This window comes from Crotalus tigris, unplaced genomic scaffold, assembly GCF_016545835.1.
Source record: "Crotalus tigris isolate CLP2741 ecotype Arizona unplaced genomic scaffold, ASM1654583v1 scf7180000024383.4638030, whole genome shotgun sequence".
Taxonomy (NCBI): Eukaryota; Metazoa; Chordata; class Lepidosauria; order Squamata; family Viperidae; genus Crotalus; species Crotalus tigris.
The window spans coordinates 3,976,584-4,004,558 of NW_024100553.1; the positions used below are offsets into that span (position 1 = coordinate 3,976,584).

General features: G+C 41.8%; 1 protein-coding gene across 4 annotated transcripts; it reads right to left on the reverse strand.

Moving 5' to 3' along the window:
• Positions 1-136: 136 nt before the first annotated feature.
• PDZD4 (PDZ domain containing 4) lies at positions 137-27,902 on the reverse strand. Of its 4 annotated transcripts, none has more exons than XM_039328742.1 (9): positions 27,091-27,902; positions 14,196-14,467; positions 13,808-13,898; positions 11,478-11,555; positions 7,595-7,657; positions 7,218-7,319; positions 4,176-4,247; positions 3,645-3,755; positions 137-2,235 (listed from the first exon to the last, which is right to left on the reverse strand). In XM_039328742.1, the coding sequence occupies exons 1-9, from the start codon at positions 27,148-27,150 to the stop codon at positions 901-903; spliced, it is 2,184 nt and encodes a 727-aa protein (XP_039184676.1). In that variant the 5' UTR covers positions 27,151-27,902; the 3' UTR covers positions 137-900. The 4 variants fall into 4 exon arrangements, with proteins under 4 accessions (XP_039184676.1, XP_039184675.1, XP_039184678.1 ...); XM_039328741.1 differs by having other exon boundaries at positions 11,457-11,555; XM_039328744.1 differs by lacking the exon at positions 27,091-27,902 and adding an exon at positions 26,916-26,924 and having other exon boundaries at positions 11,457-11,555.
• Between the last annotated feature and the right edge of the window lie 73 nt (positions 27,903-27,975).

The window sequence follows — 27,975 nt, forward strand, 5'->3', positions numbered from 1 at the left end:
CCGACCCACAGGTTGAGAACCACTGTTCTACAGCATGAACAGCTTTACTAATTTTAGGTAGCCAGCACCAGTTTCAAAAATATTTATGCTGCTAACTTGTGTAACTTGGTTTCAATGAATAAAAACATTTTTTTAATTTTTTTTATTGTAACAATGCAATTTCAGCCTCAGGTACAAGGTTTGCTACAAGCTTTCCATTGCAAAACCTCCCTATGCTAAGCTACTGCCTCTTCCTGAGCTGGGAGGGAAGGGCAGTGACATGGTAAAAAATGCAGGAAGGGAGCTCTTGGTCACTTGTGGATTGAGCCTCCAGGGCCTGGACCTCCATCCTGGGAGAAATTAAAAAAATGTAAAACCACAATCACAAAAGAGGAAAGAGAAAGAAGAAAGATGTCACAACATCCCAATTTGGGAAGACAGGAAAGGTTCATTGGTCCTGTTGGTGGGGTTGAGCCTCCTTTTCTTGTGCTCTGCACATTGTCTATAGATGAGAATTGGTTCTTTGTGCTTCAGGATGGGATTGGCATGGACCAAGCTGGCAGAAGCTTTCCCATAAGTAAAAGGGGACCACAGACTTGTACAATTGCCTTCAATATAGATAGTGCACACATCAGGAAAACAGACTTTACTCTCTAGCAGGCTCCCGACAGTAGCACGCTTGGTGGCCTATTTTGGCCCCTGGTCCTTAAGGCAGGAAAGGATGCTGGGCTTGTCACACTCTAAATTTGGTTTAGAGAGGAGGGCTATTTGAGCCCATGGAGTACAATAGTAAAAGGTCCCAAGTATGTTCAAAGAGCAATTGTCCTATTAATCAAGGAGGAAACAGCTGTATTTATTCTCCTTTCTCCAGTCTGGCCAGGAGACAATGGTGCAGCTTCCCTCCAGTGTTCTTTCCCACACTCACACAGTAGTGACAGAGAGCAGCGGGTTGTAAACTCTGCGGCCATCTGCTGAGCGAGTGCCATGAGCCAACATTTCTTGGATGGTAATCCAGTTGTCCAAGATGCGTCGGCTCCGTTTCTTCATGGTTTTACGATGGCTCAGTGCCAAGATGTTGACCTCACCAGAAATCCCTCGAGCTTCACTTCCTTCCCTTTCTCTCAAGCACTCCAGCCGGCTCTGCATCATAAACTCACGGCGTTTCCGTTGCTCACGAGCTCGAATCAAGTGCTGCTTCCGTTCCTCCTTGCTCCAGTAACGTCCCATCTTCATCTCACTGACCGCATCATCATCCGTCGTCATGCCGCTGCGTTCCTCACGGATCTTCATGGCCCTGGCTTTGAGCAGCCGGTCCCTCACTGGTCTCTTGGCCACGTAGCGAGTGCCATCACTACGAACTTTCACTTTCCACTCCATGCGGGGTTCTGCTTTGCTCCCAAGTGAGTCCTTGCAAATGCTGGCTAAGCTCATAGGGCTGATGGGAGCAGGTAGCTCTTCCCGCTGACGTCGACTCAAATAAGGGCTGCTTTCCCCAGTTGCCTTGGGGCTGCGCCGCACCCGCTCTTCCCGGCGGAACTTAGGGTGTGGTGGGGAAGGGGGAGCTGTGCGGTTGAGATTGGGGCTCTCAGCCAAGCGACGCAAGGGGCTTTCCAACAAGGGGGTGCTTCGGCAACTTTCTCCAGTGTTGTAGGCACTCGTGCTGTCCTTATCTGAGCGTTCTGGCAGTTCAGTGATGTCTGACAGTTCGTGTTTCTTAGGCTCCCCTTCCAAGGTGTACAGCCCTTCCTCCTCAAGCAGCCAGGCCTTCATGCAGCGCTCGCGGAGCTGTTGCATCTTCTGTGCTCGCAAGATGTTGCGGCACTTAAATTCCAGGTGGCGAAGCTCTTCCTCTAGCAGAGCCACCTCGTTGCGGTTGACATCCAGGGCAGCGCTCACTAGCCCTGGTTCATTGCCATTCTCCAGATGACACTTGAGCTCCAGCAGCTCCCGGTAACGTTCGTATTCTTCATCGGTAAGTCCTGGCATCAGGTCTGTGCCCACAGCACTAGGAAGCTCCCCTGCCAGGAGGGAGTCCATGCTATAATGGAAGTCCCGAGGCTGGAGGCTAGGCCCAAATTTGCGCAGGCTGCCTGGCGTGTTGGCAGCACTGGGTGCTTCATCTCCTAGCAGGTCATGTTCAGAGCTCTCCTCGTTACGAGTACTCTCATCAGTCCGGCCAACTCCACTGTCCAGCTCCTGGCTGTTAGTCAGAGGTGTGGCTGCATCCCCAGAAGGCTTTTCTTGTAGTGGTTCCTCCTAAGGAAAAGAGGGAGAGAGTACCATTCAGGGAAAGCTGCTCTAGATTTTGGCCCTGTCTGACTCTTGTGTGCCAGCCTTAGACCCTTGCAGCTAAACTCTTAGATTTGAATTTGGCGAAGACTGTTGTACATTCCTATGTAACTGGAAAATGGATGAAAGATTTAACTTCCTTTACCAAGATATGGACAGCTACAAAAGCATTGCCATTGTTTTCTCCGTATTCATCTCATCTCTCGACTACAAAGGCTTCTCTGGTCCCTTTCATCTCAGAGCAAAAAGAGATGAATGACAAAAACAGTCCATTAGAGAAGTCTCTGGCTGAAATTAATGCAGCTCTGGGCCCATTTTAGGCTTCCACAATCTATTTTGCATTTAGTTAAGTCAGATGGGAAATTGTGCTTTGGGAGATAATCAATTCCCCTACTGCATTCTTTGATCTATAAACTGAGGTGACCTTACATACACAAAATCCCATACACATCTATCCTTACAATCTAAATATTACTGTATACAAGTGGGCATACAGGGGGCAGTTACAAATATCATGGCAGCTGTACATATTCACAAACAACCTGGAGTCAGGTTTTCTTGTCAGCCAACTACAAATCGTCCAACAGTCTGCCGGATGATCTCAACCTCCTTTTTGGTGTACCAATTAAAGGCCAAACAAGTGGAAGTGAGCAGAATTGATGACGCTCCTGGCCCTTTACATAAATTGAAAAAGGGGATTCCAAATTCCTATGGAAAAGATATGCAGCTAGCTTTGCCCCTGTGGAGGCAAGGGAGCAGAACCTTACTGTAAACCAGTGAAATGGGAACTGGAAGCAAATGGAAGCAGATGCACATAATCTGCCTGAATGATTGGATTAATTCAAATCAGTAGCAGGAAAGTCTAAAATTTAGTGATATTCTTTGCATACATAAGAACCAAGGTTTAGGGCCAGGCCCTGTTGTTTCAGGCTGTGCTGGGAAAGAACCTTTGGGGGAAGGGGGGGGGGCTAGATTTACTGCTGCTAATCAAGCCAGACAACGTCAGTTTAAACCAATGTTTCCCAAACTTGACAATTTTAAGGCATGTGGACTTCAACTCCCAGAATTCCACAGCCAGCATTGCTGGCTGTGGAATTCTGGGAGTTGAAGTCCACATGCCTTAAAATTGTCAAGTTTGGGAAACACTGGTTTAAAAGATCAGCAGAGTGGCTTAGCATTCGGACAGCTATTGGGAGCAATCTCATTCTCTACTTGGGATTCTTTAAATGTTCTTCCATGGAACAGCCCCATTAGAAACTCTCCTGTCTTGCAGTAGAAAGTACCAGTGTGAGCCATGCAAAGTGTACTACTTAGTAGCAAAAGCTTCAGCCTGTTCTGCAGAACAACTACTTAACTTCCACTTCTAAACCACGTACCTGCTGGCCTGGGGGAGAAAGCAGCCGTTGCGGTTTTATTCCAGCTTCATGGTCAGATCCAAAGTCATCTAAGAAATCCTCACGGTCGCTGTCCTTCCAGCGTTTGGACAGCTGGAACAGTGAATAGAGTCAGAATGAAAAAGGCCTGGAACTCCAGCTTCTGTTTTCCATCCCAGGTTCTTTCTAGGTGCCCAATCTTCATCAGCTTCATTATTTTCTATTAGCCTGTACTCTAGTAGCTACTAACGCGGAACAACCAATATAGAAACATATTTTACCCAAACTTGTCTGATGCATTTGCCCTCTAAGCTCATTTCATTTAAGTAATTGTGAAATTCACTTATTAAAGGGGTTTTTTTTCCTCTTCAAATCAGGCAAGTACTATAATTCACACTAAGAATAAAACCAAAGGTTTTCTTGTCAAATGCACTTTCCAAAAACAGCATCAGTACAATTGAAATCTAAATTCAAATCCTTTTATTATTTGCATTTAGGCCCCATGAACCAAAACGTGGGTAGGCAAGATCGTACTTGGGCTTTGAGTGGTGTGCTGTTGATTGTTCTCCAAACGTGTAAAGGGCAGGACATATAAATGAGGTTGGTCTAGGTCAAAGGATAAATATTTCATTTAAGTGCAATTAATTATTTGCAATAAATAATTAAATAAAAGAAACAGTCCCCTCTTGTCAGTCAATAAAGAGTGCTGATTTACCACCAGCCTATCAAGTACTTAGAAGGTGAAGACTGGGCAGCACAAGCAAAGGACAGCTAATGACTTAAATGCCAGCCATCAACATACCCCAATCAACATCTAAAAACCTACTTACAACAGGCACTATAAATACCACACACAGAACAGCACACACTCTGCTACAGAGAGGTTCCCTGAAGATGGGCTCCAGCACCAGTCCGAAAGCTCGGAAGACAGAAACTCTGGTCCCGGTGACCGATCCAGATTGGATCCTGCAACATTATCCCAGGACACGTATATTCGCCTTTGTTCGTATTTGCAATTAATCTGCTAGCTCCCCAACTATTCAATCATTTCCCCGTGGTTTGTCATCATTTTCATAAATACCGTACATTTTGAAGAATTTGCATGTAACAAGCTGTCTTGCCAAATTAGCTTTTTCTCACTTTGTCGTTAGACAACTTGTTTAGCGGATTATTGAAACAGGGATAAGTGGTATTTCTTGCTTTCAGCAAAACATTTGATGAACTGTCCAATGGGATTCTGATGACCAAATCAATGAAGTGTGCACTGGATGGCATGACAGATAAATGGGCATGTTGCTGGTTTTAGAATGGTTTCTCATCAAAAGAGATCAGGAGATTACCCATATATACTCCCAACAACAGGTTTTTTGTGAGTAAATGGCAGAATCCAACTCTTTTGCAGCCCCTTGGAATCAGCTGGGAGTCACAGTTTTCATCATGCTCTATAAATGCAGCCTTTCACGGACTCGAGGCTCAATTAAATCTATTTTTTAAAATCACTTTGGAGGTGTTTTTTCCCCCTTGATTGTTTCATATAGATTGAAAAATCTTTGGAACTCCAAGTTTGCCTGTCACTGGGTAATTTCTATTCAATCCTTTTAAAAAGAAAAAAAAATGTGTTTCCAGCTTTGTAAGATCTTTAGTTTTTGCTGTTTTTTGCAATACACAGGAAAGGGGTGACTATCAAGTTGGTTTTGGAAGGTTTTTAAATGCTAAAACTTTGGAGGAAATTGATTTAAAGAAAGGCTGAAGTTAATTAGAAAGCTTTTATGGCGTGGGAAACAAATTGTCTTGTTTAAATTTCAAACTGAATACAAGATTGAAGGTTGATTAATAGAGAGCAGAAGATGGCTGCTTTAAAGGAAATGTTTGTTCTGCAGATTCAAGATGTACTTGAGTTTTTAAACTATACTGGGACCAAAAGTTATTGCAGAAGGCAAACAAGTTCCTTTGAAGATAATCAAACTGGACCTTAAGGTGGACTTAAAATTATAAAAATAAAAAAGAGATGGAAATATTAGATTTACGAATGTAATTGGATGATCATTTAAGAATTTTAAAAAATATATAAATAATATATCAAAAGAGTGATCTGTTTTAAATTAAAATATATGAGACCTACTGGTATTATAATATGAAAATTATAAATGGATAAAGGTGACAAGAATTTCAAGATACAAGATAAAGATAGAAAAAAACAATTTTATCTATGGGCAGAAGGAAGAAGAAATAATATAAAGAAATTGGTTTATTTGAATATAAATAAATGAATTGCCATCTCTGGTGATGCTTAATAGTTATCTTAATTGGATAGGGGTTTTTTTGGGGGGGAGGAATGCTTTCCTGGGTGTAATAGATTGGTTTGCAATATCTACATTATTTTTATATTTAAATAAGGGGTTACCATTTCTGATGTTAAATAATTTTTAATTTTTTGCAATTTTTTGTTAGTTGGGATTAGATTTTGATTATTAAAGAGAAGGATGAGGGGGGTTAAATTAAATGGAAAAGGGAGTTACATAATGTTTTAGGTTTTTCTGTTAATTTTTCCTGGTTCATTTCTGAAGATTTACAGATGAGGAAATAGAAAATAGGGTGAGATATGAAATGAAGATGTATTTGGCTGTATTTTAAGAGACAGCTATAAGTCGTTAATGTTGAATATATTTGCTATTAATGAAGGAGGAAGTTATTGTTTTTTACTTTCCAGGGGATTTTTTTTCCTACACTTTTTAATATTTTTCCTGTTTCTTTTCATAAATATATTTTTGTCTTAGGTTCTTATATCACATTTGTCTGTTTAATGTAATTCTTAATACCACTGAAAAAAATTAGAATCATGTACGTGCAATATTAAGGATATGCAAGCTGTTTTACTGATGGAAGCCCCTTCGTAAGAATGTCTGATAGCTATAATATTTATATGTTGTATTATAAATATATTTTAAAAATAAATACTATTTCTAAGATGAATTGTTCATTAGCTCATGTGCCAAACATGTTTCCGGCAATTTGACAAAGGTGTATCAAAATTCATTAAAATGATTGGGGACAGGAGAAAAAGTGAATTGCAGGAGAAATGTGAATTGCAGAAGCAAGTCCAGGATTGAGGGGAATAGGAAGGATTCCCTTTCACTTCTTCTGTGCAGATCCCACCCACCCATCTTCCACTTATCATTATAAAATAAGCACAGATTTGGGGAACTCTGCCACTCTTGTTTTCAGTTCAAATCAACAAAAATGAAATCTCCTTTCCCCCAGTGTTTCATAGAAGTAAACAAATGGGAAGGTGTGCAAGAACTGTTTTCTTTCCTCACCATACTCTGTTGAGCTCTTTAACTCACGTATACCACCCTGTATCACATAGTTGTGGGGACAGCCACAACTATGAGGATCTGTTGTGAGTACCCTTCATTCAGCAGCATTGTTACTTCAAATAATTGCTGAATGAAAGGATATTAAGGGAGGACTATCTGTGTTCTGGCTCCCCTGTGTATACACTACACGTATTCTCCAGCTGAATTACAAACCAGCTCCCCTACTTCCCATTTTCTTTTAGCCATGAACAATTCCCACCTCAGTCTCGGGCCTAGCCAGCAGCAGAGAAATGTTTGTTCGCTCCTCCTGGGTAAGAATTGCTACAGCCTCCTCTCGGTTTTGCACCTCCATTCCATTAATCTAAAAGTAAATGTATGGAAAAACAAGTTGATGGCTAATGGTATATCAAATTAAATGAATAAATCAATAAAAGAGTACAGCCAGTTTTCCCAAACTGGATCTTCTCCTTTTAACTTGGATTATGATCTGCATCATTTCAAGCTTACAAGCCAATGTTGTGCTGACTGACTATGATGGGAGTTATAGTTTACTATGAGTTGGCGGGGGCTATATTAAACTGTCCTTTTTAAAAATCCACAGCACCCTCCCTCCTAATTACTTCCCTTAATGTTCACCTGGACAATGCGATCACCTTCTCGAATTCGTCCATCCTTGGCTGCAATGCTATTAGGACTGACCTAATAGAAGAGAAATGACATTAAGATAACTGTTAGGGCTTTTTGCTTCCTGTGGGGTTGGTAACTACGAGAACTGAGTAACCTGGAATTTGTGCTGGATAGCCAGTAGCCATTCATGTGTTACTGAAATATAGTGTAAATGTAACTTTTCACTATGGACCATGTCTAGAAACCATCTAGAGGCCTATAGGTAGTAATCCCCATTTTAAGTGCTGAGCAAAGAACAAAGGACCTCCCCCCCTCCACCTCTAGTACACATCCCAACATAGCCAAGTGCCCTGTTTTACAAAAGATAATGTGCCTGAAAGTACATCTGTCTTTTATCTGTAACTTTTTCTTTCCAGAACAGGTCAAAAGATAAAGGAATCATAAACACAGAGAGCGGGGTCTTGACATTATCCATGCACAGTTAATAACTAGACTGACCAGGCACACAGTTTAGATGTTCACAGAGTTTCCTGCACTAAATGTGCAATGATACATGCTCTGGATAGTTCCAGATGGAGAAATGGCAGATTAACACACCTTCATATTATGGGGACAATCTGAGGCAGAGACTGCCAGCTAAACAGTGAGGCCAGACCTAGGGAGTTTTTGTGGGAAAAAAAAAAAAAAAAAAGCTGTGAGAATGCCCACTTGTGCTCCAGATCAAGCTCAGAGTCCCAAGTGGAGCCTGCTAAAGGACACTGACTTCATCAACTCTACTTTCTAGAGCCCATTAGAGTGGGGGGGGGGAATGAAATGTTATAGAGATCTTGAAACCAGCAGAATACATAAACTACCTGGTGAATGTACTTCCAACCCAAAGAGTAAAGTAAAAAGTAAACAAATAATTATATGGAATTTAAAATAATAACAAAATGTTTGCCATGAGTGCTAACTAAGAAAGTTTAAAATGGATTAAGGGAATAGCTGAATTTGGAATATTATTTGTTAAAATACTTTTGAACTAATTAAATAAATAATACCTCCATGGAAAGGAGGATTGTTTAAATTTGTTAAGAAGGATAATAGGTTGATTTTGTTAAATAAAGGTGACATCTGCAGGCAAAATGGCTACCCGTTGGACTTTGTTAGACGATACAGCAGACCGTAAGAGCCAGCATACAGACATGCTCATGGCATGGGCAACACTGCCATATATTAATGGCGTGTCCGAGGCAACGGCGCGGATACTAGCTCCATATAATGTCAGTATTGCCCATAGACCAGATCAAACCTTACATACCAAGATAATGCATCCCAAAGAGCTGCTCCCCAATGAAGAAAGATCTTCGGTGATATACAGAATGAGATGCAAAGACTGTCACTGTAACTATGTTGGAGAGACGACCAAGCAGCTCAGAACCAGGATCCATGAACACAAGCTGGCCGTTAGATGGCAGGAACAGCGTTCACAGATATGGGCACACATGGCCAGCTACAATCATACATTTGAACTTGCAGGGGCGGAGACCATTGCTCAGGATGCCACCAAGGGTGGCCGACTGCTTAAGGAGGCTTGGCTGTCTGACGGGCACTCGATCAATCGCCATATAGATTTATTGCCTGCCTATCAGACACTAAGAAGGTGGGAAGAACAACGTAACAACTCACAATGAGTGCAACGAGCACCGTCAGTGCGGGATCAGAATTGCTGGCCCATGTGGCAACAAGAAACTACAACCATTGAAGGGGAGAAATCCCAAGTGCATCCTGCACAAGAACTGAAGATGGGAGCTCGGGCACGTATACAGCAACATGGGGAGGTGGCCATAGGACAAGAGGCGTTAGAGGACCAGCCCACAGCAACGGGTATTCGGACACGAATGAGGCAGGCAAAGAGGGTGACAATGAGAGAGGCGATGATTCCCAAGCCTAGGAGCACACGGACAGATGCGAGACTACTAGAAACAATGCGGCCAATTGGAGCGGGGGGATAGGTGACTCGCTCAATGAGCAGAGCGCAAAAACAGCTGGCCTTATAAGCAAGCCTCCGAATCTCCGGCATTTTACTCGGATGACGTTGGTGCCCTCAGAGCAGAAGCTATTTACTACCATTGCAGATTGGGCCAATGGTATCTGGGCTCAATGCTTATTTGGCCAGGAAGCCTACCTTGGGATGGTCAGCACCTCTTGCCCTAAACCAGGGCTCTTCAAACTTGGCCCTTTTATGACTTGTGGATTTCAACTCCCATAATTCCTCAGCCAGCCCTAAACTATCCCTCCAAGCTGTGAGGATCAAAATATGCTCATCATGGATGTGGTAGGACAGTGTTAATAAATAAGTGACTTGAAGATAAATGTCTTGCAAATCCAATCTCTACCTTAAAGATATGTTTATATCAGCTGCAACTGATGGAGGAAACAAAAAAAATCCACAGTGCACTAGAAATGCTACTGTGGTACTTCAGAGAGTATTGATTTTTTTATTGATTTATGGTCCTTTTACACTGAGACTGCTGGCATGGAATGCTACAAATTGAATAGCTGTTGCATTTTAATAAAAATGTTCCTGGATCTTGATTTGTGGTAAAACTAGAGATAACATTTAAAACCATAATATTGTGATTTTTTTTTTTAAAAAAAGATTGCAAATAACAACTGCACGGGACTATCCATGATGGTCCCATAAAGAATAGAAAAAGCAAGCCATAATCCCAAAGAAAATCACCGCCATAGCTGAACTAATTAATCTGGGTTGCATTATTCAGAATGACCATTAGATGACAGCAAAGGGTTACAATGATCTGCATCTCTTTTTTGCCATCTAGTGATCACCTGGAGTTTTGTAGCTCTTTAGGGTTTAGTAGTTCTAAATAGTCATGAAATTGCTTAAGAAGGAAGCCTCTACAGAATTTTCACAATCCTCTTTCCTCAATGAAAATAGTCTAGAACAGCAGTTCTCAACCTGTGGGTCGGGACCCCATTTGGGGTCGAACGACCATTTCACGGGGGTCGCCAAACAACGCAGTCCGCCATTTTTTCCCCCTTTTCCTTAGCTGTGCTACTCCCTTTTATTCTATTGGCTTTTGAAAGCCAATAGAATAGACTCTTTTGAGTAGAGTCTAATTCTATTGGCTTTCAAAAGCCAATAGGAATTGTCCAGGCTGTCTCTGCCCTGCTGAGCCCACCAAAAGTCCCATTCTGCAAACGATGCTGCAAGTTGTCTGCAGCGAAGGCGAGCTGTCTGGAAGTTTCCACCCCTCCCTGCTGAGCAACTACTAAAAATGTAAGTAAAAGAGGGCCAGAGGTGGGAGATGGGAGGCCGGCGGGCGCAGGGAGGGTTGCTGGCATGCGTAGGGCCTGGCAGGTGCCTTATCTCCCTTGGGCTGGGCCAGTTGGTGGCCCAGCCGGTAGTTGGCCTGCACCATGTCTGCTGCTTGCCAGCTACGCCTCGGCCGGCACAGGGGGCGGCACCATGCATGCGCGGTGCTCCCGGGCAGGGAAAGTCCTCAACTTACGACCAGTTGGGTAGTCCTCGACTTATGACCGGTTGGGTAGTCCTCGACTTACGACTGGTTCGGGGTCACGGCATTAAAAAGGTTGAGAACCACTGGTCTAGAAGATTTCCTCCTAACTTCAATTTCAAGTCTGAGCTTCTGCTGTCTCCAGTAGTAACCACCTTCATACACAAACACACACGGAACATATTCCTACACAAAATGAATACTTCTATCTGTTGAAGCAAGAGTACAAAATCAGGAACTCTTGTCAGTTCTCTCCCAATTCATATACATTGAATCCCCACATGTAGATCTCTCATTGCCCCATTTAACCTAACCTACTACACCTCTTTAAACACTGCCCCTGACCCCACCTCTCCAACGTAGATGCCTACATCGTCCTCGTCGTCAGTTCGATAACAAACCATCAGGCCCAACTTATCCCGGTGACTGGATTTGTACAGCTCCACCTCCTGTAAGACAGAGAGAAACAACACACAAAGATCATCTGGTGAAGCAATCTATCTGCCTCTCTTAGACGCTCTGGGACAGAAGATTCTTCTTGTAAGAACTTAGTCCGATTCTCAATACTTCATGCAGTCAGCTGACTAGAAGGTCCAGATCTCATTGAATTGGCCCTGTTTGGCTGTCTTTCCTCCATATATACTCAAAAAATCAAAGTTAGGTCTTTTACAGGCGTTATTTCTCTTTAAAATCTCACCCAACCATAAGACAGAAATACGGTAAGTGGGCGATTCATAACTTGTAAGCTGCCTGCAGCCCTCTAAACTCCCAGAGAATTCTCCAGTTTTGCTGCCAGAGGTTGGTGATATGCTTATCTGGCATCTCTGCAATAAACATACTGCAAAGAAGGAGCATCCAAACAACTAAAAGACTTCTTGCATCTACTAGGTAGCCTTTGACTTATGATTACAAAGGGGACCAGAATTTTCATTCCTAAACAAAGCGGTTGTTAAGTGAGTCATGCCCGATTTTACGACATTTTTGGCCATGGTTGTTAGCAAATCGTTACAGTTGTGAAGTGAATCATGTCGTCATTAAGTTGAATCCCGCTTCCGCCATTGATTTTGCTCATTGGAAACTGGCTGGGAAGGTGATGGTGATCCCATGCCCCTGGGACGCTGCAATCATCCTAAATCAGGGGTCCTCAAACTTGGCCACTTTAAGACCTGTGGACTTCAACTCCCAGAATGGCTGGGAGTTGAAGTCCACAAGTCTTAAAGTGGCCAAGTTTGAGGACCCCTGTCCTAAATAAATGTTGGTTGCCAAGCATTCAAATTTTGATCAAGTGACCATGGGGAAACTGCAAGGGTCATGAGTGTGAGGGAAGGCTGTAAGTCATTTTTTCAGTGCCATTGTAACTTTGGACGGTCACTAAATGAATGGTTACAAAAGTACCTGTATTTTGCTTTTTTTTAAAAAAAAAAATCCAAAATGCAAGGGTGTCTCTTTTTCTAGCTCTTCTCTTATTATATATCTTTGAATTCAAAATAATTTTAAAAAATGTGGACTTTCCAGCCACTCCCTTCCAGTGACTTAGATATGCCTAAATTAGGTCACACAAGCATACTTAGCACTTGATGGTTGTGATCTCAGCTGAGCATTTACGAATGAATGTGTGAATAACGAACCCCCCACCTTTGTGTCACTTCTGAGGCAATAACTAAGTACCAGTGTTACATGCGGAAATTAGATTAAGAGATTAAATTTCTGTCGTATTTCTCATTTTTAATCAAACATAGGGGTTGCTAAAAGAACACAGTAATCATTAAGTGAACTCATTTTCACCAATGGGTGTTTTTTGCCGGAATTAGAAATTAACACCAAAATCAGCAAAACCTGCCAAAAATCGCAGTCACATGACTCCAGAACATTGCAAATGGCCATGAATATGAGCCAGTTGCCAAGGGCGCAACATGTGGTCACATGAACATTGTGTGTGTGTAGCCACTGGAACTTCAAAAACAGGCCTTAACTAGCTCTGGGGAAGTCCATCATGAATCTGAATGGTTGCTAAGCAATCGGTTGTTATGTGAGGACTACCCATAAGGAGGATTTGCCACAAATTGTTTCAGTACATCTCCCTCCAAAAAGAGGAGCCATATTTAAAATTCCAGCTCACCATTTGGTCTTAGCAGGGTGTCCTACTACCTTCTGCCGCTGCACTCCATTTTCTTTCTCATGATTCCAGGACAGTAAATGGATTCTGAGCATCTCAGTTCAAATTAGATTATTCTAGAAGAATAGCAAGCTGCCTGTTCAGACCATGGCTTTCCTCTGAGCATGTTTCCTCCTTTATGATCCTTTTGGCTCTAATTCTAAAAGCAATCCTCTGTTGAGTTCACAACTGGAAGGAGAAAGCTGCTCCCCTTGTTCAAAATGAGTAGCCTTTCACCCTTGCTTCAAAGTTCTCTCAGAATGACAAGAAGGCACCACCCTATATTTGACATTGGTAGAGGATGTTCAAATATTTCAGTGTACAACCTGCACCCTTTTTAGAAAACATGGCTGTAAACTTTTTTGCACCAATGCCTCTTCTGGATTTGGGGACCTATTGAGTAAAGCATCAATTGAGCTGATTGTTTTTAGGCATTAGCTTTGATTTAAACACCTGAATGTATTCTGATGTGAAAACACATCACGGTAATCCAAAATCCTGCTCTAGCCAGAAACCTGAAATGGGGTTCCAGTTTCACATTCTCACCTCGTATTCTAGGTCTTCTGCTCGCTCAGCCTCTGGAGCAGCTCCTTCCATGAATTCCACAGGGTCATAATATTCATGTGCAATTGAGGGGCTTTGAAGAACAACAAAGGATATGAAGGTAAGTTTTCCTCTTTCCTACTTAGAATTTTCCCCGGCTCTCTTCCCAGGAAACAGGAAGGATTCCCCTTCGCTTCTCCTGTGCAAGTCCTACCAGCCCATCTTCCACTTATCATTACAGTATTTAACGCATGTTAGGATTTTATCTCCTAGATTGATATTATTAGCTATCCTGGGCTGGCTTGTACCAGAAGTGTACAAGATATAAGTACAATCAGTGGTAAATAAAGAAGACAAGAGGACAGCGTGTCTTCCTCAGGAAAATGCTTACAGATCAGGCAGCCCATAGGGCTCCATCCTCATGGCTGGAGGGCTTGGTGGCCGGATCCTGCCTAAATCCATTAAGTGTTCAAAGGTGATGTCTGTCTGGGTTCCACTATCGACCAGGGTTGTGACATCTCCTTGAGAGGTGGCTCCCTCACCACCTCCACCCCGGCTACGAGGACTGCGCCGTAACACCTGGATGACCAGAGGTTCCTTAGAGCACCGGAGAGCCTCAAGCGTCTGCTCCTGCGAGAGACGGGACAGTTCCCGACCATTCACCTAAAGGGGGAAGAAGAGAAAAAGAGGCTGTCAGAACATGCTAAATCCTTGCACTTTCGTCATGTGTCCACTGTGACATCATCCTCAAATATCTTGAGATATTACTCATACAGTACTGGTTCTGCAACTTCCCCAAAATCGTTTTCTCCCTTTTTTTACTGAAACATTTTCTTCCATATAAAGGAAATAGCAGACTGGCCTCCATTTTACTTGCCAAAAGGGGATTGCAGTTCACCTTTTCCTCCAGTCTCTGCTGCAAGAGCCCGTTGTAATAATGGACAAAGAAAGACTGCTGGGTTAACAGCAGGTTCTAAATGTCACAAAAGAGTACCTGATCATTAAATTATTTAAGATATTATCATTGTATTTTCATGTCCATGGAGAGCAAAAAATTGTTAATAGCTTGACATGATGTGGGTATTATGTATCTTGAATATATTTGTGTATGTAATTTCTAAATATGATATCATGAGAACATCATCTCTGGTTTACTCCTGGCTGCTTTCTTTCAGACATACCAGCCCCTTTAAATACATCTATATCATCCCAGTTATATTTGTTTGCAGCAGGTGATTATGGAATTTCAGCAATTGCATTCAGAAAATGTTACATTCAGTCCACTTTAACATTTGCCAATGTCATACTCTCCAAAGATCCTGGATTATCATTCTCACCACCGCCAAACTGATAGTCATACACTGCACTGTTCAGGTCCCTATAGAGCAGGGATGTCAAACTCAATTTCATTGAGGGCCACATCAGCACTGTAGTTGCCCTCGGGGGGGGCTGGGTGGGTGTGGCCAGGGTGGGTGCAGCCTACTGGGTGGGCGTGGATGGAGTGGGTGTGGCCTACTGAGTGAGCATGGCCAGCTCTACATCGTTCACGTCAAGGGTCCCTATGGGGGCCTGGGCAGGAGTGGGACAGATCTGAGGGTCTCTGGAAGAAGGGGGTGGGACTGGGGCAAGTGCCAAGGCATGGTCCATTTCTTCATTCCTCATAAAGGGTGACACCTCCCCAGCATGCACCCAGGAGGCGGGGCCGACACAGCAGGGGCTGGTTCCTCGCTGTTTCTAGATGGCCTTGTGGAGCTAAGTTGTCATTTAGGGTCTTGTTTCAAATGCTAAAAGCACAAAGACAAGCATATGTTCAGACTCCATTATTAGGACAATCTATTTATTCAGTACTTAGCTTCTATAATACAGACAGTCCCTAAATATTATGGGCAATTCATAAATCAAGAAACTCAGTAAAACATATATAAGGATATATCCAATTTTATCCTCAGAACTATCTGTAAAATAGGCTTAACTCTCACGGGTAATAAACCTGAGGCTGGGAATGGAAGCTCATTAAGCCCAATACTCTTTAATTTAAAAGGTTTTTTTTTTTTAGAGAAACAGCTATCTTCACAGTCTATTAATTCTATCACTGTATCTCATGATGCAAACCACGTATTGGAAATTCTATAAGTAACCGTATACATAACCATTTAAAAAGCACATTTTTTGTTTTTTGCCTTCCAACTGTCTCAACTCTATCCTATGTTTCTGGCATGCTGGCTGGGGATTTCTGGGAGTTAAAGTTGCTAAGGTTGAGAAACACTGCTCTAATTCCCTTTTTAAAATGGCTCTGTTCAATTTGTATTATGTATACAGCTACTAAAAACACAGGCAGTGTCAGAACAGTTACTCATGCTTAGTGCTACCGACAGTTCTTATAGAAAGGATCCCTCTCTTGTTCAAGAATGGACCTCAGAGCCTGTTCTCCTGAAAAGGAAGACACATCAGTTTACGTTATCTGAACATCTTACTAGCTGGGGTCATTCACAGGTCTTTAATGTTGCTCCTCTAGTGCCAAATGAAACCACATCTCAAGTGGTTGTTACTGGGAGAATGAGACTTTGGGCTAATTGTCCAAAACCTATTTTGTAGAAAGATTGGGAATGCACCCAATACAGATATTCCTCAACCTACAATCATTTGGTTAGTGACCGTTTGAAGTTACAATGGCACTGAAAAAAGTGACCTTTGACCGTTTCCCCACACTTATGCCCATTGTGGCATCCCCATGTCACGTGATCAAAATTCAGAGGTTTAGTAACTGGTTCATATTTATGATGGTTGAAATGTCCCTGGGTCATGTGACCACCTCTTGCAACTTCCGACAAACAAAGTCAATAGGGATGCATTTAACAATCATGTCATTAACTTAATAACTGCAGTGATTCACTTAACAACTGTGGCAAGAAAGATTGTAAAAGGGGCAAAATTCACTTAACAGCTGTATCGCTTAGCAACAGATATTTGGGGCTCATCACTTTTTGAATAATCAGAGAACCATCCCTAAAAGATCATTCAACATATGATCATCTAACATACCTTTCCCATCCCTGTAAGACCAAAGCACAATCCTATTTGCACTGGGGTTTGTTAGTATCCATTAGGATTGCTGAGATACACTGCCACCATTATCTTCATCATCCTCTAAAATGGCTAAAAACCCAATCTAGTACAAGTCCTTATTGTTGCCAAATATAAACACACAAACCAAGTAAGGGAAAACTGTCCAATTTTTCTTCCCAAATAACAGCTATACAAATCTATCACAAACAGAACTTCTGTTTAGACAGACCTCTTGAGAAAAATCCAAATCAAATGCATCTCCCTAATCAGGCAGACTGTGTTCATCTGTGGCTGACAGTTATACTGATTTATTAGGTGAGCCTGCTTGTGATAGTAGCTTGGTTCATTCATTGTGAAGCCACGGTTGATTTTAATCAGTTTGTTGAAAAAGCTACAGTGAATAGTTCATATATTCTGCTTATCCAGAAATTGTGGTTCACGGACTACAGTGCCCCAACTGAACAAAGCAATATATTCTGTAGCTTCCTCAGAGGGGCATACCTTAGGGCCCAGATGGCTCCCGAAAATCTTGGTGTAGTACTCAGAAGTCTCCAGAAATTGCTACCCTACTGCAATTGTTATGATCTCAGAAGGGGAGAAATTACACAGTGCACATATTGATCAGACCTAATTTTTATCAGACTATAAATGAAATAAAAATTATACTTAATTTTTGACATGGCTTCCTGCCTTGCGTTTTGAAAGTTGACTGACACCATCATGTTATTTAAAGGTCACATTTGGACTTCAGTTCACAAATATTATACATCATTAGACTGACATATTTCACAAACCCAACCATGGGGTGTTTCAGGTGATGGGTCTCCTAGAAGTACAAAACACACTGCTGCTCCATTATAATTGGTTTGAGCTTAAAAAGAAAAGGAGTTGCAGTGAACTGAACCAAAATAATCCTATTTTGTAAGAATAGGCACCTTAAACAACTAGTGGAGTTCATGGTCCATTTAGCCCAACACAGACTGCATTATTTGGCAATGCTCTCCAAGATGACCCTACCGGTGTAGATGGATCCCAAGTCCCATTATTTTTTACACTGGATATATTATCTGGGATTGAAGTCTGAGAATTGGCTGCAGATTGTGAAAATAATAATGTTTGGACTATAAAGGCCAGATAAGTTGAAAGGGCTATTTGAAATGAGCTTTTATGCCTGATCTCCCTGTCTTGAGATGAAAGGAAGATAACAAAAGAGACCTATCTTGCAAGGATTCCTAGTGATCAGATCACTTTCAGTTTTGTTCAGCTCTATAAGCGTGTTCAAAACCTTTTTGTCTTGGTAAGTTAAAAAGAGGACACAATAAAGGAGCCATTAGATTAAAAATCAAAGAAACAAGAGAAGAGCTATATTAGACGTAATCTTGGCTTGCTATTACACCCCATGCCCCTTCCCCAAGCTCCGGTGTCTCTGTACACAAAAAACTGTTGTGTTGTCACTGGAGAATTTTTGTCATGAATTCTGTCCTTGGAGTTTCTCCCAATTCAGTTACTGATTCTTGAAAGTAGATAAAACCTTAATGCAAAACCTCTTCACTTAGGCAATTCTCAAGAATTCTCATATTCTTGAAGTTCCAAGTGCAATGTATTTCTCCTCATAAAGCTCAAACTGATAAATAATGCCTATAGTCCCTCATTTTCCAAACCATGTGGTGGAGTCTGCCTATTTGGGTTCCCAGAAGGCACACTCCCGGCACAACCATTTTCCACATTTGTGTGTGTTCTCTCACTCTCAAACAAAATGCAAGAGATGATGCAGTAACTGTGGGAACTTGCCCAGCCACCACTTCATGATGCGTCACGCACCTGTGAGCTTGTCGTTGTGCAGTGCATCCCCATATGTATGCTGAAGGATTTCACGCATCACATTACCTTTTGCTGAACAGACTGTATGTGTGTGTATGTGTGTGTGTGTGTGCTTGCGCGTGCCTGCATGGGTGCATCTCTCTCCATCACTGCAGCTGCAGTTACCATGGCAACTGAAGTGATTGATACAGGCATCTGCAGCTGGGGAGAAAAAGGAAAATATGGGTAAAGGGGATCAAAAGCAAAGCACATCTCCTTCCTATTCGCTAGCTTCAAACTCTAGAAATGGTGGGTGGGTGGGGAATGTGAATTATCCTCCTTTCTTTTTCTTCTTCCATTTGGGGCTGTGGGAAGTTCAAGGTGAGCAGAAGGAGAATCTAGGAAAATAGATAATTTGCTTGCTTGCCTTGTGGACCACCAGGGGAACATTCCCCAGAGGTGCGGTGGGAGAGTTAAGATCTTAAATAAAAAATAATACAGAAGACTGTGGGGAGAGGGGAGTTCGAGGCTAGTGATAGACCATCAAAGAAGCTACCGGGTAGAGAAAAGAGGTTGCATTAGGGAAAAAAAAACTGTGAGGAAGACAAGTGGATTGGGGAGGGGCTGTGGGTGGGAATGAGGAGGACATTCTTTGCCTAAGGAAGGCCCTGTAGGAATTTATTAATAAATGCCAATCACATTCTTGAGCGTGTTATCCAGCTTCAGCCTTTCAGCTGATGGTTCCCCATAGTTTTCCTTTGTGTGTTTAGTTTTTCTTCTTCTTCCTTTTCTCCAAATTGCTCTTCAGGTGATCCTTCATCATCTTCTTGATCTCTACTCTTTTTCCCTTCTCCATCTTTCTACTGAGCCATGGCTATCCCCCCCCCTCCCCAATTTTATAAAAATCTTTAGCTGGAATCCAACATTAGAATGCAAGGTTCAATCTCACTAGAGCAGAGAAGGCCTTAAGCAAGCGTGCGCTCTAGAGAGATTTTTCTGCGTGTCTACTATAATCATTTCAACTGGGAGAAGAAACTATGTATGCATAAGAAGCATTGTGAAAGGATGGACACCACAGGAATTGGAGATATTTTTTTTCTAGATACATATGGCATTTGTGAATGTAATGTTTTTTGTAATATGTGTCTACAAGGTGTTTATATTGTTTGTCACTGCATTGATAAATGCCACTCTATGTTGTACGTTCTATGTGTCTTAGTGTATAACAGAGCTTAACCAGTGGGGGTTTTGTGTGTGTGTGTGTGTGTGTGTGTACATAGCTATCTGTCTCTACTACAAGAAACAGCTATAATCCTATCCTGTTAAGAATTGTATGTATTCATGTGTGGATACACACTGAACATAAGAGAAAGAAAGGAGTTATATTTTCTCCATTTTGGGGGGGGGGTTTGGTGTAGATTATGCATATAATCCTTAATACTGATAGTATGGCTCTTTTTGTCTATATAGTGCCTAACCAGATTTAGTGCGGCCTGACTGATGTGTGTTTTTACAAATGTGTTGGCAAATCACACTAAACCCAAATAAAACCAACCACACAATGCTTTGATGGACTTTGGCTGTCATACGTTAAGTACTATGCTCTAATCATAGTACTTGACTGCGCTCCAGTCAAGTCAATCTAAGCCACAACTACAGGTAGTCCTTAGTTAATAACTGCAACTGGGACCTGAAATTCTATCATTAAGCAATGCAGTTCATCACATGATCACATCAGACTTAAAATATCACTTCTACCACAGTCATTAAACAATTCACCTGCAGTCATTAAGGGCAACATCATATGACCACGACCTGCAACTTACTGCCAGCGTCCCCAATGACTTCGGCAGAAGCTTGCACTTGGCGATCTTGTGACTATGGGATGCTGCAACCACTGTAAGTTTGAGGACTGATCATAAACCTGTTTTTTCAGCACCATCGTAAGTTCAAATGGTCATTAAACAGGACAATCATTAACTGAGGACTACCTTTACCCAAGTATTTTCTTCCCTTGAGAAGAAAACCACTGATGCCAATCTTACTTTGCAAAAGACCATCTTAATCCCAGTCCAGCATTTTCTACCAACCTGCAGCTAGGTCACCAGGCCTTAGTCAATTCACAAACCTGTAGATAGCATCCTGCATATCACAGTATCTCATATTCAGAGCTATCCTTTAGATTATTTCATTAGCATTTTGCTACATCTAGGCATAATATTGCTCCACAGGCTGTAAAACCTGGGTTGTAAAACTCCAGACCAGTATATCTTAAACTTTTTTTTTCTCTTAGGGCTCCTTTCCACTAATTATGGAAAGCCTTTGTTTGTATGGGTTATATTTATTGATATTTACTATATTAAAAATTAAAATTAACACATTTGCTGCTACTGCTTCCCATGATTTAAGAATTTTTAATATTGTATTATTTTTTCTAATAAAGGCTGGTAATTTTGATTTTTCAGACTCCTGAGAGGGTCATGGGGGCACCCCTAGAGATCCTAGGACTACATTTTAAGAATTACTCTGGATTTTTTTTTCCTTTTAATGATCATGTAATCCCTTGCATCAGGGTAGAGTCAGGGCAGGTGAAAGGAGCTGAGCATTTACTGGCTGCAAGCCCTTCCTGATGCCTATGCAGAGCTCACAGCAGATATTTTCTCTTTGCGTCCAGAGATAGAAATATCTGCCACTACCTAGGATCGAATTCACAGCCTCCACCTTTAGGCCACCACATTGCTCTTAAGAATTGCTCTGGAAGTTTCTTATTTGGCGGAAATCGCAAAGATTTCGGCTTTCTTGAAAGATCAATCGCAAGAGAAGTATTTTTTGGTATGGAAAAAATGGATAGATTTCATACAATATAAGTTGGATATAAAAAATATTACTTAGTTTTTGAATAATTTATATTTAAAATTTAAGATATTTTATAGACATTTTTTTAAAATTTTCTTTTTATTTTTTTTTTCTCATTTGATTTCTTCTTTTTCTGTTTCTTTTTTCCTTCCTTCTTGTATTTTTTCTTTATATATATATATTGTTGTTAACTATTTTATAATTTGTTTAATTAATGTATTTAGATTTGCTTATGGTTTATATGTGTCTTAAGATTCTTTTAAAAATTTTTAATTAAGCCTGTATTCAGCTCTGGGAAGGTCGGGGGAGGGTTGGGAGGGTTCGGGGAAGGGAATTGTTTTGTAAAACTTAAAAATTTTCAATTAAAAAAAAAAAAAGAATTGCTCTGGAATAACAGCAAGATATTCTTTGTTGCCATCTAGTGGTTCCCTGAGGTATTGTAGGCCAGAGCTGGTAATCTCAATAGCTTCTCTTTTCATCTGTCTAGTCGTGTTTTGTGGTGGCAATTGGTCCATTAAACAGCTTGTAAAGCTAAACCGGTGAGAAGAGGCTATGGTTAAAAATTGTGTGACAGGCCCTACTACTTAGTTGTCATAAACTAGCAACAAATTTTGATACACATTCATTAACCATCAAAGCCACGGATGCAGGATCTACTGAGAAAACTGTTTCTTGAATGGGTCTGCTTAGAGAACATGGAATTTTGTTTCATTATTGCCTTGAACTTAGGTGAATATCAAGACCAGTATATACAGATGTCTATATTCACTGACATTTCATAGCTTAATAACTTGTAGTTGAACATGTGTCAATTTACTAATAGATACAAAGTGATATGAAAACTCTATCCAGGCTATTCTGTGCAATTAATGTCAGGCTTAATTTATTCTACTTCAGATATACTATGCAAAGACTATCTCTTTGGATGAGGCTGTAATGCTGAGGAAAGTGGAAGGTAAGAGAAGAAGACAAAGAAGAAGAGGACAACCAGTAGAAAAATGGATGAACTCGGTTGCCATGACAATGGGGTATCATTGAAAGAGCTGAAGGACCAGGATAGGTCATCATGGAGAAAATCTACCTATGTGGTTGCTGAGAGTCAAGCTAACTTGACAGCACATAATCAACCAATACATTAATCAATCAATAACTGATCAAACAATAAAACCTGTGGGAGTCACTCAACAGAAGGAGAAATTTTACATGCCCCATCCAAACAACAACATTCATGTCACTGTTATACTCTGAGAACCAAAGAATTTAGGAGTTTACAGAAATAATTTCCTGTAAATAGCTTTCCCTAAAGTTCAGAATAAAAGGTTCATAGCCTGTTGTTAGAATTCATCATGCACAGAGAGTTTGGGAGATGAACCTGCAAGACCTGAATACAGAATACATAGCCTTGGATTGGATTGGAATTTGGGGATTATTATACTTAGTGGCTGCTAGGCTGATGGTAAAATTCTAGATGAGATACTAGCCACACAGATTGAAAAAAATAAAGAAAGGAAAAGCTGGAAAATACTATTTGAAATTATACTATACAGGTAGTTCTCGATTTATGACGGGTTAGTTAGTGACCATTCAAAGTTATGACTAAACCCCTCTCAAGCTACTTAGGAAAATCTGATGTCCGCTCTCCTTATTTAAACACATTTGTAGAGCCCCAGAGCTCTGGAATGTATGATGTTTTTCCCTGGAAACTGGTGTTTATTTCTAGCTTACGGCAAAATCTGCCCTATAGTGAACAATGGATTCACTTAACAACCACTGCAAAAAAATTGTAAAATTGGTCAAGTTATATGGTGGCCCGCTTTATGACTGTCATGACTTACAACCGTAATTGAGCTCCTTGTAACTTGAGGATTAACGGTAGATAAATTGTAAGAGTTCACATATTTCAGCGACATTTTGTACGTATTTTAATAATGGTGATCTCTGGAATGCAGATATGATTAATAAAATATCTGGGAAAAATTGTACCCTATTATAGGTGGAATGTACTCATTAAAACTTTATATATTAATATTATCATATGAGACCTGGGGATCTTTTTCCGGAGCTCTCCACCCAATGGATGGAAAATTTGCTGACTGTTGCTGATCTCTATCCTGCCTCTATTACAATTGTGATACTGATGATATTGCCTTGATTTTTCATGTGTAGTACCTGATAAAATGATTGACTGATTCCTCTAGTTTAGTTATTCTCTTTTTTGCAAGTTGCCAGCCAGCTGGAAAAGCATCTGCCAATCACAGCCTGCAGCAGGAATGGAGGCAGGTTTAATTGTGGAATTCTGTCCATCATCTCTAGGCTCCACCCTGTGCCTTTTCTTCTACTCTCTGTTTTCTTACAGCCCAAGGTAAAATTACAAAGGGAACTCCATTACATGGAGCACTTTTACTTAGTTGTTCTCCTTTCTTCTTTTCCTTTCTCTGAAAGGCAACCCAAGTTGTATCTTCTACATTCTTCTGTGCTTGTGTGTTCAGTCCTTTAGTGGTAGATAAGACTGATGTGGGACCAGACCAGAAGATCTGTATGTGTGTGGAGGTGATGCCTTCATCAGCCTGAAATGGCCACTAAGCACTACTTAGTCACCTGACCTCACCTCCAACAATGGATAGCAAAATGTAAGAGATTTTACACATTTTGCACTGTTATTGGATGGTCTTGGCATAAGAGGGAATGCACTGTCTGAACACTGCTAGAAAGGACTTAAAATTGTGCTACTCATGGTCTGGAATTGAGAGAAAGGCAACTTTGTGGAGACATGGGCATCAGAAAAATGCAGCCAGGTGTGACTTTTGGGATGAGACCATTTTAATTCTCAACTGAAAAGTAATACTGTTTTCCAGACTGATTAAATTCTTATGAAATTTATTTCTTTTCTTTGGCTACTTACGTATTTCAGATCCAAGAGACAAAGAGCAATGTATCATTCCTTGCAGTAACATTTGACTATATGGTATTTTTTGTGTCAGGATTTTCTACACTCTGGTTACAAGCAAATGCTAGTAATCTTTGGATTCAAATAAGTTTCAACTTTAGTTAAGTAAGATTTATTTGCTGACTTTTTATTACCGGTATATGCTGTATATTTTTCCTAATGTATTGTTTGACACATTGAGAGTATTTTTGTTCCAGGCTTTGTGAAATCTCATAATAAGAATGGCATTGTAAATTCTAAAATGTTTTACTCAAATGCTATTGAAAGTAAAAATGTTAAACTAGAACTTATGCTGAGAATTAAATGAAATGTCTTCCCACCTTGTGCCCCCCCCCATACAAGATGGACCAACTTTCATCATTCATGATGATTGGAAATTAGGAGTTATAAGACATCACAATGTCAGCAGGTTAGGGAAAACTGTTTTTAAAGCTATTAATAAACTCAAATAACCTATTCATTCAGTTTATACACCACCTTTCCTTCCTAAAAATTATCAGGTTAAAAGCAACTGGAATATATCTTCAGGTTTAGGCAATGTTGTATCCTCCAGGTGTTGTGAGTACAACTCCCGTAAAATCTATCCACCATGACCAACAGTCAGAAATTATAGGAGTTGTCTTTCAGATATCTGGAGGGACCAGGATTCCAACTTCTTAATTTTGTGTCAGCAAGATATGGAGTGGGACCATGCACAACATAAGAGGAAGAAGCTTAGCTTTCCTCCTCTTGCTGTCACCTGTTGAAATCCTGAGCTATAAAGCAGGGCTTCTGGACAGAAGGGAAATACCGAGAGTATACCTAGATCTCTTGGTGGCTCAGCCCATAGAATGCTATGAGCTAGAGATTCTCTTTTCATCCCATTTATTTCCCACAGTGAGGGGCAATTTTATTACAAAGAGATGAAGAGAGGAACGAGGTGCAGATCTGAGTCTAATCATTAGCCGATCAAGCTGTTCTAATCTAATGCACAGATTCTTTTGGCCTTCCTTTGTAGAAAAAAAAGATAATTTATCATACTGAGGACATCAGTCAAATCCATTCTGTTGTATGAAAATCTGATTCCCATGATTAGCAACTGGAATGAAATTTCAAAAGGACACCCTACCTCCCCAGATGGGGCTTGCCCAATGTTTTGCTGATTGGGAATTATGGGGGCTGACATTCAACCTATGCTGAGTTGAGGAAGGCTGATGAAAGATGATCTTATGAACACTTATCTATCCAAAGGCTATACAGAGACCAATATTATGCAAATATATTTGGATTTGCTTCTCAGTTGTATAAATGAGCTTATTCGCTACTTTCATGCTGTAAATCTCTAAATTAACAGCATTTAAATAATGACAGTATTTAAATGACAGTAAGACAGTAAGACAAAAGAATAGATGGTCCCTTATGGGGTAAGCAAGATTATTTACACAAATACAAACACAAGCCCTGTAACATATATACTGACAATTGCAAAAAAACCCAGCTGTGTAATTACTTCACCGACAGAAATATATAATGCTATATATTTCAGTTTCGCACATAGGCAGGTATAAATTAACCATGCAGCCTTGTGAGAAAATATTGGAAAATTCAGCCTTTGAAATGTATAACATTTGGTTATTTTTTAAAAACACCTCTGCTTTATCAATTACAACATAGCTTCCATTTGTGTGATGCAGACTAGGAGACTGTTTGATTTTGTACCTATGACCTGGGATGAGAGAGTGTGATGGAAAAAGACCTGGATAAATGGCACATACAAAGGAAAGCAAGAGAGGGGGGGAGGGAGGGAGAAGAGAGAGAGAGAGAGGGAGAGAGATTGAAAACTAGAATGATGGGAGAGAGAAAAAGACAAAAAGAGGAGGGAAGGGAGGAGTAAAGAAACAGATACCAGACCAGGAAAATCACTCAGGAAACTGAGGGACTGAAAGAAATGACTGGGAGGAAGAGATGGAAGCAAGTGTATGAATGAATGAATGAATCACTGAATGAATACCTGTCACTCCTTTCTCAAACCATTGCTTCACCCTTCGCTGCTCAGTGCCATTCATCCTAATTTTTTCTCCCCCCCCCGCCTTTTTTTTTTTTTTTTGCAGAAACCCTCTTCCCATTATTTCAGACACTGTACGCTATGGGAAAAAGGGGGAGATTAGTTGCTAAGCAACCTCCCCTCACTCAGTACCTGGTCCCTCCCCCATTGCAGCATTACCACCACCCCCTATTCTCCGAATGGTACTCCAAATCCCCACTCCACCCCAAAAGACAACCTGGGATTCCTATTTTGATGTCCTCCCCCACCCCCCCAACAAACATCTTTAATCCCTCTAGATCACCTTGCTTTCCCTCAGACACCTCCATCTTCCATCCCTCCACTTTGTTCACCCCCCCAAGACCCAAACAGCTCTTCCAGTGGGAACGACTGGAAACTCCCTTGACGCTTCCCAGTACCTTCCTTCTCCCCAGACGACCCTGTTCTGCCCTCTTTTCATCTTGCGCGAACGTACCATCCCCTGCCCCTAACCTCTCCCCAATTCCCTCAGTGCTTCGCTCACCTCGTCCCATCAGTCGCATCCCAAAAACCAATGCCGCCCCCATCCCTGCCCTCCCTCCCTCCCTCTCTTACCTGCAGCATCACCCGATATTGTTCTTCGGGTTTCTCTACCACACACATGTTACATCCCATGGTGATGCCGCTCGAGGGGGGCGGACCGAAGGGGCCACAATTTAGGAACGGAGGGGCTCAGCTCATGGAGATCCTACAGGTGGGGGGGCGAGTCGCTCGCCCTCCCGGCCCCCCCACCCTGGCATAGCCCTGGGCAGGGAGGTGGAGGTGCTGTCCAGTGCTTGCCCCCCATTCACCCCCCGGGCGGCATAGCGGCAGGTTTAGACCGAGCAGAAAATGGGGGGAGGACGGCAGGCGATGTTTCACTCCCCGCCCCCTCCGCGGGCGGTCGACGCAGGATCCCCCGGAGGCGAGGGGGACGCCTGTCGCTGTGGCGAAAAAAATGCACCCGCGTCCGCCGTCTGGTCTGCTTCGCTCCTTCTCTCCGTTTGCCAAAAGGAGGAGGAGGGGAGAGGGCGGAGTGAAGGGGGGGGCGATGGACGCGGCGTTTATAAATATGGATGACTTCGGGGAGGGTTTGGGAGCCCGGCCGTTGTTGGCGCGACGAGCCTGCGACGTCCCGCCGTCGGTTCCTCCGCGAATTGGCCTTTCCGGGTGCGCTCTCGGCGCTGCTGCTCTCGCTCACGTCCACGGTTTTCTCTCCGTCCTTTGTCCGTCTCTCGACGACTATAACGGCCGGCCTGCAAACTCTATCCGTCTAGTCTGCTCCCGTCTGGCCGGCAGCACCCGTCCCGTCCCTGGCCCTGCGCATGCTGGTGCTGCCTTTTAGCATCCGGTCCTCCTGCACCCTACTTTGGCCTCGCCATCCGCCTTCAGACGTTAGGTCAATTCGTGGCACCTCTTTGCCAGGGCCTGATGCTTTTCTCATAGTTTAGGGAATGAATA